General features: G+C 41.5%; 1 protein-coding gene across 1 annotated transcript in view; it reads right to left on the reverse strand.

Annotated features, from left to right (window-relative positions):
* The window catches only part of VWA8 (von Willebrand factor A domain containing 8), a 3,458,065-nt gene that overhangs the window by 2,746,913 nt on the left and 697,208 nt on the right, over positions 1-13,944 (reverse strand). The window contains exon 7 of the mRNA XM_044071701.1: positions 13,001-13,050. Within this exon, the coding sequence (XP_043927636.1) occupies positions 13,001-13,050 (50 nt within the window). The remainder of the gene's footprint in view (positions 1-13,000; positions 13,051-13,944) is intronic.

The raw sequence follows: 13,944 nt of genomic DNA on the forward strand, positions 1-13,944 counted from the left end.
ATCCACTACCAAACATTAGCAGACCGGAGTTCCGCTGTGGCGACCCCTAACTGGGATAAGCCGAAAGACACAACAACAACACTGCAAAACAGACAGATTTAGCAGAAGCTTCTATTCCCTGGTCATCAGGCTATTGAACTCCAATAGCAGCTTACATCTCGCTTGACATCAGGGACAGTAGGTTATATGATGAGTGAGAAGCATATTTGCGTGCAATAACCTTAAAAGGTCTTAAATAGACTGTGCAATTAATCTAACAGAGTATAATCTTATTTCTGTGCAATATCTGGTGATGCTACAACAGCATCCTGTGTAATAAGTAACAGCTGTGAAATTTTTGTGCAATAAATAATTGTGTTTCTTTAGACTAGTGCCAACAGAATCCTGCGCAATAAGAAGTAAAGTAGCTGTAGAATTCTATGCAACAAATACAGTGTCTCTCTAGCTTAGTAAATGTCTGTTGATATGTAAAACAATACATATTATGTAGCAGGAATGTCTAAATGTAGTAATGTGAATTACTGTATATGTTAGATGTTTACACATAGAGCCTGGAGTAACATAATTTCATTCAGTTGCACTTGTTATGGAGTCTGAATGACAATAAAGTTTACTTTGACTAGGTGCTGCTTAATTCTATCAATATCAGTAATTTCCTAATTAACATTGGCAGGTGTCCTTTCTGTCACTATACTCTCTCCAAAATAAAAAACTGCAAAGTAAAGTCCTGATGCCATACTCTTATCATTCTATATGTATTCCTTTTACTAACAGCATTAATTAAGAAGTCCACCATTCTGTTTTATACCATATTTCTGCTGCAACTTACTTGAGCAACATTATATTCCTGTCAAAATCGAATTGTTCGCTGCTATAAATGGAAGGAACTTCACACCTTCCATTTATAGCAAGTAACTCCACAATATCACATGTATCTGAACGTTAGCATTTCTCCACCTTCTAGACAGGATCCTCTTTTCAACTTACTACACTATATGTTTGCTGTTAACATTACTTTTAATCTCTTAAGAGCAGACGTTTTACCTCTCACTGTGGAACTGCTTAGTAAAATGAAACAAATAATAACTAATACTTTGTAACACTTAATATCAGAACTCTTGCAGCTCTAATTACAATACCCCTCAAGTCTCGATAGTTAAAAAGGCACTGAAATGCAAACATTACAGCTTTCACTCACAGTTATACACATTCACAGTATAAGCCTTGCAACTCATGCTGCTTATTTTATAAATGGTTGTAATTTAGTGCTGCAATTTAAAATAACTGAAGCAAACACTTTCAGGTCTCCTGTTAATCACAGCCCTTTTTGTTACTCAAATTATAGGCATTTTTATACTTAAATTACAACCGGAAATCAGACTTCATTGACTGTACTGAATACTAATAAACTTACTTTATGCCTTCCTACAAGATATTAGACTAATATTATCTTCCATCTTCAAGACAGCAATCACTGATTAACTTACAGCACAGCATATTTAATGATGCCAGTATTATTTTACAACATTTAAAAATGGACAAAAGCAAATGCTTGTAGGCTTGATATGCAAGAACTTCTAACATTTGGGACTAATCTGGCTTTGAATTTTAGAGAGCACAGTTTGGAATCTTACATGTGCCATTACACATCTCCATAGCATAAGTCTTACAATTCATGCTATTCAAAACTGCAACAATTCTACTTTTAGACGTTAAAATAATCACAGCCTTGCTTGCTCTTAATGCAGCCCTTTATGTTTTGAGACTGCACTAGGCACTGAGATGTTAAAAGCATTACTCTGTACCTTTCACATATTAGCAGTGCCATTCCACATCTTCAAAACATCAGGCTTACAACTCATGCTGTTCAGCTATTTAATAAATGGCAGCAGCTATTCAGGCCTCTTTTAGTCCAATGGGAGCAAAAGCCATTAAATGAAATATTAACTGCTGCTCTTCTTGATGTAATCTCAACAGCCTTTCATTACTAAATGCACTTTGTTTTAGATCCATAAACTTCAAGATGTTGTCAGAACCACTGTGAAATTTCTTAAAATAAACATGAAAAAGAAGTCTCTTTAGTCCGAAATGCGTCACCGCCTCCATTTGCATGTGATATCCCTACCACGACAATCATCCTTACCTCTACTAAAACATTAAACTAATGTATGTATAAAGGGACTCGTCTACTAGTAGAAAGCAAAAGTAAACAGACTAATAAAAATTAAAGGTAATCAGAACTGTTTATGACCAAACCACTGTTAAAAAAAGAAACAAAAAAGCAAAAAGTCCCCAAGCAGATGCAGAGAGCACTCAACCAGAAAGATAATAGCAAAGCATCTATAAACCTCCGTTTTTCAAAGCATAATGTGAGATATTTAAATTGCTCCATTTAAATTGTCTCCCCTAACAAAAAAAAGTTTAAATGAAACAGTCACTGTGTAGATTCAAGTCACTCTGGGTAATGAATAGTTTAACACATTTTATATGCTGTATTGAGAAAAAGGTTGCAGATTATTTTAATATACATATGGTAAGGATGAACATTTTCCTCAGGTCTGCTGAAGATCTTTTCAGTTCATCTATCACACTATCATAGTTCGCCATCCAAATGCAAAGATCTGTAGCCTGACACTACAGAATGCCTAGCTTCATGGCCACAGTATGTCAACTTACATTAGCAAATGTCAACATAACGTACATGCAAGGTAAGAAAAAAATGTCCTTTTATTTTCCCTAAAAAAAAGCTAAGATGCCTTGCAATTTCATGTGTCCTTCACCAAACCCTCCTCCTCTGCCGATCAGTCTTTTCACATTTTCTTCATAATTGATTACATTTAGCATCAAGCATTTGCTAGAGCCTCTTTCTTTCTTTACTGGAAATAGTAGGGTAAACACTTTATTTAATTATTCTGGAGCAAGACAGAAGTGTGACAACCTAAACTATAATTCTCAAACCACTGATACAGAAACTGCAACCACTATTACATCTATACAGAGTTCAAATCTGTTGCACCTCTTAGCATTCCCCTTACTCTGAGATACATGCAATCTTAGAGTTAGTATACATTAAAAAGGGTGTGGTGATGCAGCCTCAAGCTGAGGGTGCAAAAAAGTGCTTTGAACAGTTCTACAGTGAGTTTTGACATTCATAGTTTTAAATGTTACTTACACTTTAGTGTCTGCATTTGCGCGCCTTGCAATTAAGAGTCTAACATTTTTGTCAAGAAAGTCACCATTTTAAAAAATGGCCATAATTAGATCATTTCGTTCTGTTGAGGACTGAAGACCCAATTGCTGAACCTACCATCTGCAAAATCACAACTCATATACAGTGCCCTTGTTACCATATTACTATCATCCAGGCAGGTGCCTTTAAATAGCAACTGCAAAATGACAAAAACAATTGATTCATGACTTGTATCTTTAACATGGTTGTTCCAAAAGTTTTATACAAAGTTGCTAAGGGCTGGCAAGGTTATGAATTTGCCGCAATATCAATAATTTTCAATACTTTCAGTGCACAATTTTCATCTATGCGAACCTACCTCACAACCTACTCCACTGGCTACCACAAGATGAGAGGAAAATTTCCCTTCAGAATGAAACTGAGTTGCAGCATTTTGTGAATGGATGAGATCCCACTAGGCCTTTGGAATTTATCAGGCAAGACAAGCTGGTACTTCTAATGATCTGACTATTACAACATGGAAAATTCCCTGTTGTTAATCATCAAGTACAGTACAGCTAATGCTGGATTTTGCCAAAACAAAAGATTGCTGACTTCCTTTCTGTCGTTTCTGTATTCATCACCTTTGGTGGGGTGTAACCCTTTTGTTCTACTTCTACTAGCCCAGTATGGAGTAAAGGCCAAGAAAGAAAAGTAATAAGGGTTCAACCTCTCAATCACAATATGCTGTAGTGTGTATCTTATGTGTTGACTGTATGCTGCAGACCATCCTGTGATGGTAGCAGCAACAAGGACTCCCATAAGGGAAAGGTCAGCACAGATCTGATCAGAGAGTCAAAACATATGATGGCGTAACCAATAGCAACAGCAAGCATGTTGTAAACAGCAGCAATTTCTGGGAATATGGTCCAGTTGTGTGCTACATGAACTTCTCACTGACCTATTATCAGCTCTTGGGTGGACTAATGAGAAGTTACTTCTTAAAGAGGGTCTTGCATGGGAGTAACTTTATTACTATGCAACATCACAAATAGTGAGAAACTTACCAATTTTCCAAGGGGCTTGCAGCTACATAGACTAATTTTCAGTTTCCAAACATTGCTACATTTCTCACTTTTGCAACCTTGATGAACTCTAGTTAGTATGACACACATCTACAGATAGTATAAGTCTGGCTTGATGACCTGAGTGAATTATCAAAGAGCTTTGTGTGATTCTGCATTATGACTCAGTCTGATACAGCATTTCTTCTAGGAGAAATCTGTATGATCTCCTATTGTGTCTTGATAAATGAAGATCTATAAATGATTTTGTAAATGTGTGGGTCATTCTGGAGGAGTCCTATACACAACTGTTATGGGGCTTTTTAGTCCACCTTACTTGATACCTACCACTGAGTTCAATATACAGAGGCGTCTTTGTTAAGCTGAACGGTTCAGAACATAAATTCAGTTATGCTATACTGATAAGAATGAGCCCACCTAAGGATAACATATACCTACACCTAGTTTAGTCTGGCTTGTTGGAAAAAGTCCATTATTTAAGATGTGTCATTGTACATCCATGTGCTAATGTGCATTACCTCCCATGATATCTTGATAAAGGGAAGTACGTAAACATCTTTATGGATATCCACACTACTTTTTTTCTAACAAATTCCTTCTGCAACACAAGTTCATAAGTTAGTACTAGGCTAAATGCCCATGCAGACCATTTTAAGCCTAGCCAGTTTTTCTTCTGTTGCTTGAATTACCTATTCCATTTAGTGTTAGACCGGCCTTATCCATCCCATGGTCAATAATTATATATTACTCCTACTGGAATAACTGGGATCATACCATAGACAATTTGAGGGGACCCATGCTTGGGATAAAGCATTTAGGAGCTGCCTCTGCCTATTAGTAGTACAACAGGGGGCAGTTTGGGGTAAATTTTCCCATCCATACATCCAGGTTAAAGCATGAATATGCACAAGGATGAGCTTTGTTTTACTTAACAAGTATTTCAAATGCTATATGACTTGCTGTAAGCACTGGGTAAGAGGCTAACTTGTACACCAGACAAAGGTCACCTGTTAACAATCTATACAATACAAGGTATAATGACAGGGCTTTGAGTCAGTCCGTGTAATTCATGTAACACAACAAAGAAAGACCAAAAGAAAACAAACTAATAAGAGACCTAAAAAATATCCATGAAGGCAAGGGGTACATCAAAATTATGGAAAATAAATCAAAAGAAAGCAACAATCTACTGTCATGATAATTTCCTCACACAACTGTACTACAGTACTTTCTGTCATTTTGACATGCAATAACTTAAGAAGACTCCAGGGATGAGGGAAAACCTGCCAGCATACCATGAACCACAGTAACAAGAGAATCTCCTCAAGCTACAGAAAGCAAGTCTAACTTGCAATGTTTGAAAAAAAAAAAGACGTATGAAAAGGATAAAGAAACAACCATAAGATGACCTCAAAACAGCGTATAAGAAGTTCCTCTAAAAGGACTGTTAAGGCAGCAGTAGCTCTAGGAGAATGAACTCTGACTTGTCAAGAAAATAAGTTTAACATTTTTTTTATGAGTCATCTAAATGAAAGTTAAGTGAAAGTGAATCAACTTTCTGTTGTCATGATATGAAAACTGTATTTTTCTGTTCCTGGATACAGTATTCCTTTAATAATCGCTCTTGGTAAGGATATCATTTAAAATGTAGATAAAAATGACTGTGGCTGAAATTCAGGCCAGATTTCATTCACATGCATGCTGCCAATAGCACCCACTTGACCAGAAGTCACAGAAATGCTTCCTTTTACATTTTATTTTTAATTCATTTGTTAATTTGATATGCCACTAAGCATAAGCATGTGATTTCAAAAGTGATTTAGAAGCACTGTCTGTGTGAATTGCTCAGTTAATCAGTCTGCAAGTTGAGACTGAGGGACTCAAAATAGAAGTTATGTCCTTACCATAACGTTCCATGTGGAGTGTTCATCTCGCCTTTGTTCTTACACATGGGTTCGGAGCCGATCCTCGGCTCCGTGCCGGCCTCTTGCAAGCTCTGCATCGAGAAGAAGCACGAGACAATCTAATACCCACAATCCCCCTCTGCCTTTACCTCAGATCTAGTTTGCAAGCAAACCAATCTACAGAATAGCACATTCATGCTTATACACATATGTAAAGAAAGAATCTACAGATAATTATATATATATATCTAAACAAACACATATATATATATATATATATGCCAACTATGTACACAATATTGTAACAGTAGCAGAATGCTCCTGGCCAGGCATCAAAGAATGTTCTTCCTAAGGGTGGGAGGGTGGGACTGTAAGAACAAAGGCGAGATGAACACTCCACATGGAACGTTATGGTAAGGACATAACTTCTATATGTGATAGTGTTCAATCTCGCCGTTTGTTCTTACACATGGGTAGCGTCCCTAGCTCCTTGATCCTGAGGAACTCACGGGAGGACGTTCTTGAGCACAGTGGAACCAAAGGTTGCCCTGTCCCTAGAAACCCTGTCTACCTTATAATGAGAAATGAATGTATGTGGCTTAGACCAAGTAGCAGCCGCACAAATAGCGTCAGTGGTAGGCGAGCTGCATGAGCCAAAGACGTAGACACTGACCTTGTGGAATGTCCTTTGGGTTTGTGTAAAGGGTTGATTTGAAGAATCGTAGACATAGATTATACAATCCGTTAACCATTTAGAAAGAGTTCTTTTGGTAACTGCAAGTCCTTTCCTGCTATCAGCAAAAGCCACAAAGAGTTGATCTGTTTTTCTGTGATCTTTTGTTCTATCCAAATAAAATCTTAGCTGTCTGTGAACATCCAATTTGTGTAACATATACTCCATTTTGTTGGAGTGGTTTTTGAAGAAAGTGGGTAATTCAATGGACTGATTAATATTGTTAATAGAACACACTTTAGGGAGGAAGGATGAATTGGTTCAAGAGAAACTCTGTCAGAGTGAAAGATCAAATAAGGGTGCTTGATGGAGAGAGCCTGAAGTTCAGATACTGCCTAGCGGAAGTAATGGCTACCAGAAATAGAGTTTTCCAGGATAAAAATTTTAATGGGCAAGAAGAGGCAGGTTCAAACGCGGGCAACATTAATTTAGATAACAATAAATTTAGACTCCAAGGTGACGTAGGAGATCTGACCGTGGTCTAATATGAAAAACTCCTTTTAAAAAGGCTTTACAAAGTCTGTGAGCCATAACAGGAGCTCCACATTCTTCCACATGGAAATTCGAAATGGCAGCCAATTGAACTCTTAGTGTAGCAGGAGAAGCACCCTGATGAAATAAGTCCGTTAAGAACTCTAATATCTTATTCAAGGGAGCTATAAAAGGATCCACATGGTGTGTATTCGCCCAGAATACAAATCGCTTCCATTTGCTAGCATATGTTTTAGTAGTGGAAGCTTTATGCGAAGCCACCAATATATCCTGGACTGCCGGTGACAAAAGATCAGACCTGGCTAAGTTGGGAATTGGAGCAGCCAAGCTGCTAGATGGAGTGACCGGAGCGCGGGATGGGGAACCCCTGACGAGTGAGTCAATAGGTCTGGCTCTGGGTCCAGAATCCAGGGTCCCCGAATGCAGTGTATCTTCAGGAAGGGAAACCAAATTTGACGAGGCCAGAATGGAGCAATGAGGATTATCGTCCTGTGTAGGTTCCTGGCTTTCTGGAGAAACTTTGATATCAGAGGAAATAGAGGAAATGCGTACAGGAGTCCCGGGGGCCAATCAGAAACCAGTGCGTCCCTGGGGACTTCCCTGGGGGGTAATAGGGCAAAGTAGCTCCTGCATTTGGCATTCATTGGAGACGCAAACAGGTCGCAGGAAGGCTGGCCCCACGTGCGAAAAATCCTTTTCGCCACTGATTGTTTTAGGGACCACTCGTGCGGTAACAGAATTGCTCTGCTCAGCCTGTCGGCTATGACGTTGGATGACCCCGGGATGTGCATTGCTATTAGAAAGCGACCCGTGGACTCTGCCCACTGCCAAATTCTCATGGCCTCTCTGCATAGTTGATAGGACTTGGTTCCCCCTTGCTTGTTTATGTACCAGACTACAGACATGTTGTCCGTCTGAACTGCAATAGTCCCTAGAGGAAGAAGGGGAGCAAAGTGTTGCAACGCTAGAAACACTGCCCTTAACTCTAGAACATTGATGTGCAGATTGTACTCCAAATTGGTCCATTCGCCTTGGACTGTCTGTCCCTGAAAGATGCCCCCCCACCCTATCAGGGAAGCGTCCGTGGTCATCGTAACTGTGGTGGGTAGCACAAACGGCCTCCCTTGGAAAGGTTGCACGCTTGAAGCCACCAGTTTAGATCTGTTTTGCATGTCTTTGTTATAAGAATCTCGTGTGTTAGAGGTAGTTGTTGAAACGACCATTGTGCAAACAGTAGCCATTGTAGGACTCTCATGTGCAGCCTTCCCAGGGGAATTGCAATAAGGGAGGCTGACATGAGGCCCAACACCTTCAGTACTAGTTTTGCAGGAGATTTCCTTGACAAGAGTAGAAGACGATATGAGTCTGAAGTGATAATATCCTTTCTGGGGGAAGCCTCAGAATCAACTGACGTGTGTTTAATTCTGCTCCTATGAACAAGATATTTTGTGATGGCTGAAGTAAGGATTTTCCGAAGTTTACGGAAATCCCTAGGTGAACACACAGTTGAAGAACAAAGTCTCTGGCCTGCAGTAGTTGACGCCGGGTGGTGGCAGAAAGGAGCCAGTCGTCCAGATACGGAAACACCTGGAATCCCTGGCGTCACAAGTGAGACGCTACCACTGCCATGCATTTGGTGAAGACCCTGGGGGCTGAGGTCAGACCAAAGGGCAGGGCTCGAAATTGAAAGTGACTGGCTCCCAGCCGGAAGCGCAAATGATCTCTGGATGCCCTGGCCATTTTGATGTGGTAGTATGCATCCTCTAGATCTATTGAGCACATCCACTCGTCCTTCTGTAAGAATGGAAGGATCGATTGAAGCGTGACCATTCGAACTTTTCTTTCCTGACGAAAGTATTGAGGTAGCTTAGGTCTAGAATGGGCCTCCAGTCCCCTGTTTTCTTTGGAACTAAAAAGAACCTTGAGTAAGTCCCGAATCCTTGCTGGTCCGCTGGGACTGGTTGGATGACTCTTTTCTAGCAGCTTTGAAATTTCTATAGCTGCTGGCTCTCGCAGATGGGGCGGTACATCTGGGAGTCTTTTCTTTGGGATGGGATGAGATAAAAAGGGTATGTTGTAACCTCTGGTAACCACGCTTTTTACCCACTTGTCTGTAGTTATATTTTGCCAGGCCTGAGGGTATAAAGCTAAGCGACCCCCGACTGCCTCCAGAGCAGGACAGTCGGGCCTCCTCTCAGGAGTGCTGGAAAGGTTTACCAGGGAGTGTTTCCCTGTCACCTTGATGTTGCGGACCCCCATCTTCCACCTCTGCCCCCTCCTCTGCCTCTAGAGGGGGCATCACCCTGTGTGCCTGAGAAAGATCCTTGGGGTTTTCGAAACCACATTTTTCCACCACGTTGCCCTTTGGGGTACGGTCTGGTTGGGGTGGAAAAACGGACTCCGACAGCAGACAGAGTCTTTCCCTCTTGTTCACACCGGGTAAGGGTCTCCTTTACTTTGGGGCCAAAGAGAGTGGCACCGTCAAATGGGGCGTTTGTAAAGGAAGACTTGAAGGCTTCCGCAAAGGAGCATAGGCGCATCCAGGATTGTCTACGAAGAGCAATCGCTGAAGCTGCTGCCCTACTCGAACCTTCGGCTGCGTAGGAAATCAGCCTCATGGACGAGTTAACAATCGATGTTAGGGTATTAAGTTGCGCTGCCACTTTCTCTGAGACAGCTGCATCTGTAGCACCCTGGAGGGTATCTCCCAACTCTTTGACTAGATCCCTCTGTAGACGTGTAAAATGGGTCAAATAGTTCAGGGACCGCATGGAAAAAGCCGCTGAACTAAAATGCGCTTCCCTATCTATCCATCGTCCTAGAGTCTTTATTAGGAGGATGGACAGACGAAGACTCCGACATCTCCTTTTTCGTGGCTGCTGCCACCACCATAGCGTCTACTGGAACTCCTTTTGTAAGGTAGGACTTATCTTGAGGTGCTGTGATGTATTTGTTAGGTTTCCTTGGAACAGGCTCCACTGTGTCAGGAGCCTCCCACGCCCTTCGAGCAATTAGTTCCATGAGTTCGTCGAAGGGCGGAGTGACCCAGGAGGAGGAAGGGCGAGCACCAAATGCCTTCAGCAGAACTGACTCATCCTCAGAAGGGGGAAGGGACTGCCAGTCACCTCTCTGCTTCAGGATCTCCAATATGTCCGAAAAAGAGACATCTTCTGAAGGTGACTTAGGGACCCCTCTGACTCATCTAAGTCAGTATCAGATGTCAAGGATTCCTGTGGAGAATCCAAGTGTCTCCTCTTACACAATCTCTTCCTAGGGACTTCCTCGTGGGAGCATCCGAAGAAGCCTCGAGGAAGAGGCGCACCCTCCAGGGGTGGCTGAGACACTGGTGCCCGACGCTTGGATGTGGCCGTGGGTGCAGATGAAGACAAAGGCCCTTTATGGGGAGGAGAGGCTGCTTCCACTGATGTGGTTGTCTGGGTAGACAACACCTTCCTCATCAGGTCGAACGCTCCCCGGTCCCGCATCGAAGAGTCCCCCGGTTCCGAAGAAATGGGAAGAATCCCCGACACGGGCACCGAAGGCATCGACCCCGAGGACGGAGCCGAATCGATCCGCGCCGAGGCCCCGAGGGGGAGAGTCGGAACCGACACGTCGGTTCGACTCTCGGCCCCGGACCCAAGGACAGACCGTCGGCTCCGAGACTCCGGTATCGGGTCCGACGGAGTCGAGGTGAGGGGAACAGACCGAGAAAAGGACGGTTCTGGACCCGAGGGCTCCACAATCAGTAGATCAGCCTCTTCCGGCTCCAAAGACTGAATCGGTCTCGGAGGAGGAATGGATGGAGATACAGGGAGGCCTTCAAGTTTCGACACCAACTGGGTGGAAACCGAAATAAGTTTAGAGAGGGCCGAATGCTCCAATAACTTCTGCACCACGCGATCCACATCGACATCCGAAAGTTTGGAGGAAGAACGGGTCGAAGGAACCGAAGACGGAGCCGACCTCAATAAGGTCGAAGGAGGGAGCTCCATCACCGGTTCCAAGACTCGAGGCTCAGGAACCGATACCAGTTGAACACTCGGCCCCGAAGTCTGTGGAACCGGTGATCTAACCTTTGATGAAGAGCTCGGAGCCGATGACTTAGGCTCCGACGTCTTCGACTCCTTAGAGGACTTCGATGCCTGGTCAGAAGCATCCAGAGCCTCTTGGAAAGAAGGTTTCAATAGACCTCTGTCCATTAGTTTCCTGCGCCTATCTGTCATGACCCTCCCACTAAAAGAGTGACAGATGGAGCAATCCTCTTGTAAGTGGAGAGGGCCAAGGCAGTAGACGCAGGAACTATGGTTGTCAGTGACTGACATTTTCTGGCCACACTGACAACGCTTGAAACCAGACTTCACCTTCTCAGACATTATAGGGAAGAAAGACAAATCCAGTAAAACAGTCAAATCCGATAAAGTTAGTCAAATCCGATGAAAATTGTCAAATCCGGTAAAAGTTTCTTTAACTAGGTAAATTTATGAAGGGTGTAGGCCCCGACAAATATTTAACCGATAATTTTAGTTAACGGTACCAATAACTTAACGAGATCACTACACAATCATACAGTTAACACTGAAAAACATCAAATAGAAATAGAATCCTAATAAAATATAACAAAATAAAGTTATATCTTAGCTTAGACTCTCGAGCTAGCTCCCAACGATGCGTATGCAGCAGCGGCAAACTAGATCTGAGGTAAAGGCAGAGGGGGATTGTGGGTATTAGATTGTCTCGAGCTTCTTCTCGATGCAGAGCTTGCAAGAGGCCGGCACGGAGCCGAGGATCGGCTCCGAACCCATGTGTAAGAACAAACGGCGAGATTGAACACTATCACATTCAGGATTACAAGATAAAGATTATTACACAGCTATACATTTAAACTGTAATGCTAGACTGAAAATTCAAAATTGCACTGCTAATGTGTCCTCACATACTGATTTTGATTAAACCAGTCTATTACATTCCGTACTAAAATGTTCAAAATAACACACTGTGTAGTTTTTTTTCAACATATCATTCAAGAAATGTTACCAGATTCTTTGAAAAATTCTTCTAGATTCTGCTACTTGTTGTTTGTCTTTCGGCTTTTCCCGGTAAGGGGTCGCCACAGCAGAACTCCGGTCCACTAATGATTGGCAGTAGATTTTTACAAAATGCAGATGTGCCAGCTCGACACCCAGCCTTCAACGAAGGCATGCCCATTTACGCAGGCATGTCTTTCGAACGCTACCCAACCACGGGGAGGACATGCAGACTCCGCACAGAAGGCACTCCCCAAGCCAAGCCAAGAATCGAACAAGAGAACCTCTTGCTGTGAGGTAACAATGCTACCGCTGTACCACCGCGGAATGCTAATATTCACAAACTGATATTAGGCTTCTTAGCATATATCGCTATTACTTTCAGCAACTGCATATATATCTGATACACCATATTATTTCCTCATACTCCTCTATTCTCTGCAGGATGTCTATTTACTTATTTTTTAGATTCTCCTCAACACGTATGAATGAAAACAAATATCTTTGTTTTGTCTCTCTTACTCCATAATAACATTTCCTTAACATTATCATGATAAACAAAAGTCACTAAAAGGCTTGCACACGTCTCTTACCTTTCAGCTGGAATGCGGGGTCCAAAAGAATACAACAGCTGTAGCTGGTCCTGTGAATATGGAAAAGGATATTTTACAGAACTACTGCTTTAATTAAGCTACATTTTGCTAAACAATAAAGGAGAGAGCACATTTGCTTAATTTAACATCAAAACAATGGACAAAGGTGAAGAAAAAAGATACAAACCAATATGTTTTAATTCAAGTCAAAATTATATACATATTGTACAGTACATCCTTTTGCAGCCAGATGAGTACACCTAAACAAATGTGCCCATTTTACTTCCAAAGATGAGTCTACAGTATCACAATGCTTATTTTCTTAAAATGAATCAGGTCAAAACAGACACATGCAAAACCATTTCTGTTAGAGGTATCAAGCTCACCAGTTTAAAAAAAGAAAGTTACAATATCCCCTCATTTGGCATGAAATAACGCACATATACTATAAATATGCCATACACTGATACATATCTAAAGACAGGTAACTAGTCTTTACTATAACAAGTACTAACAATTTCAAACTTTTTCCAAAAATGGAATGTTTCTTATCATGCCAACAGTTCAACAAGGGAAACTTCTAAACTGAAAGAGTTTATACTATTTTTAAAGGTATTGCAAAACAATATTGCTTGACCAATTTTTGCATGTCAGTTCTTTGTTAAAGTGACTCATCAAAATTATGGTAGTTTATTAAATCTTTTACTTTGCTATGGGGAAAAAAATCACATTACTTTATATGACACTGATTTACTAATTTTGTGATTACCTACTTTATCCATTTCAGGGCTGGTGGGAGAGCCAAAGCCTGTCCTAGCACTCAACATGTGCAAAAGCAGAGAAAATAAATTTGTAAAAGATAGAGGTCTGCCACAGGGTGAGTGTGGGTGCACGCATATGGCAAACGGATTGCCATTTATCCTGTAATAAATTTTCAATATGTG

Source organism: Protopterus annectens, chromosome 5.part0 (genome assembly GCF_019279795.1).
Source record: "Protopterus annectens isolate FY-2018-M chromosome 5.part0, PAN1.0, whole genome shotgun sequence".
Lineage (NCBI taxonomy): Eukaryota > Metazoa > Chordata > Ceratodontiformes > Protopteridae > Protopterus > Protopterus annectens.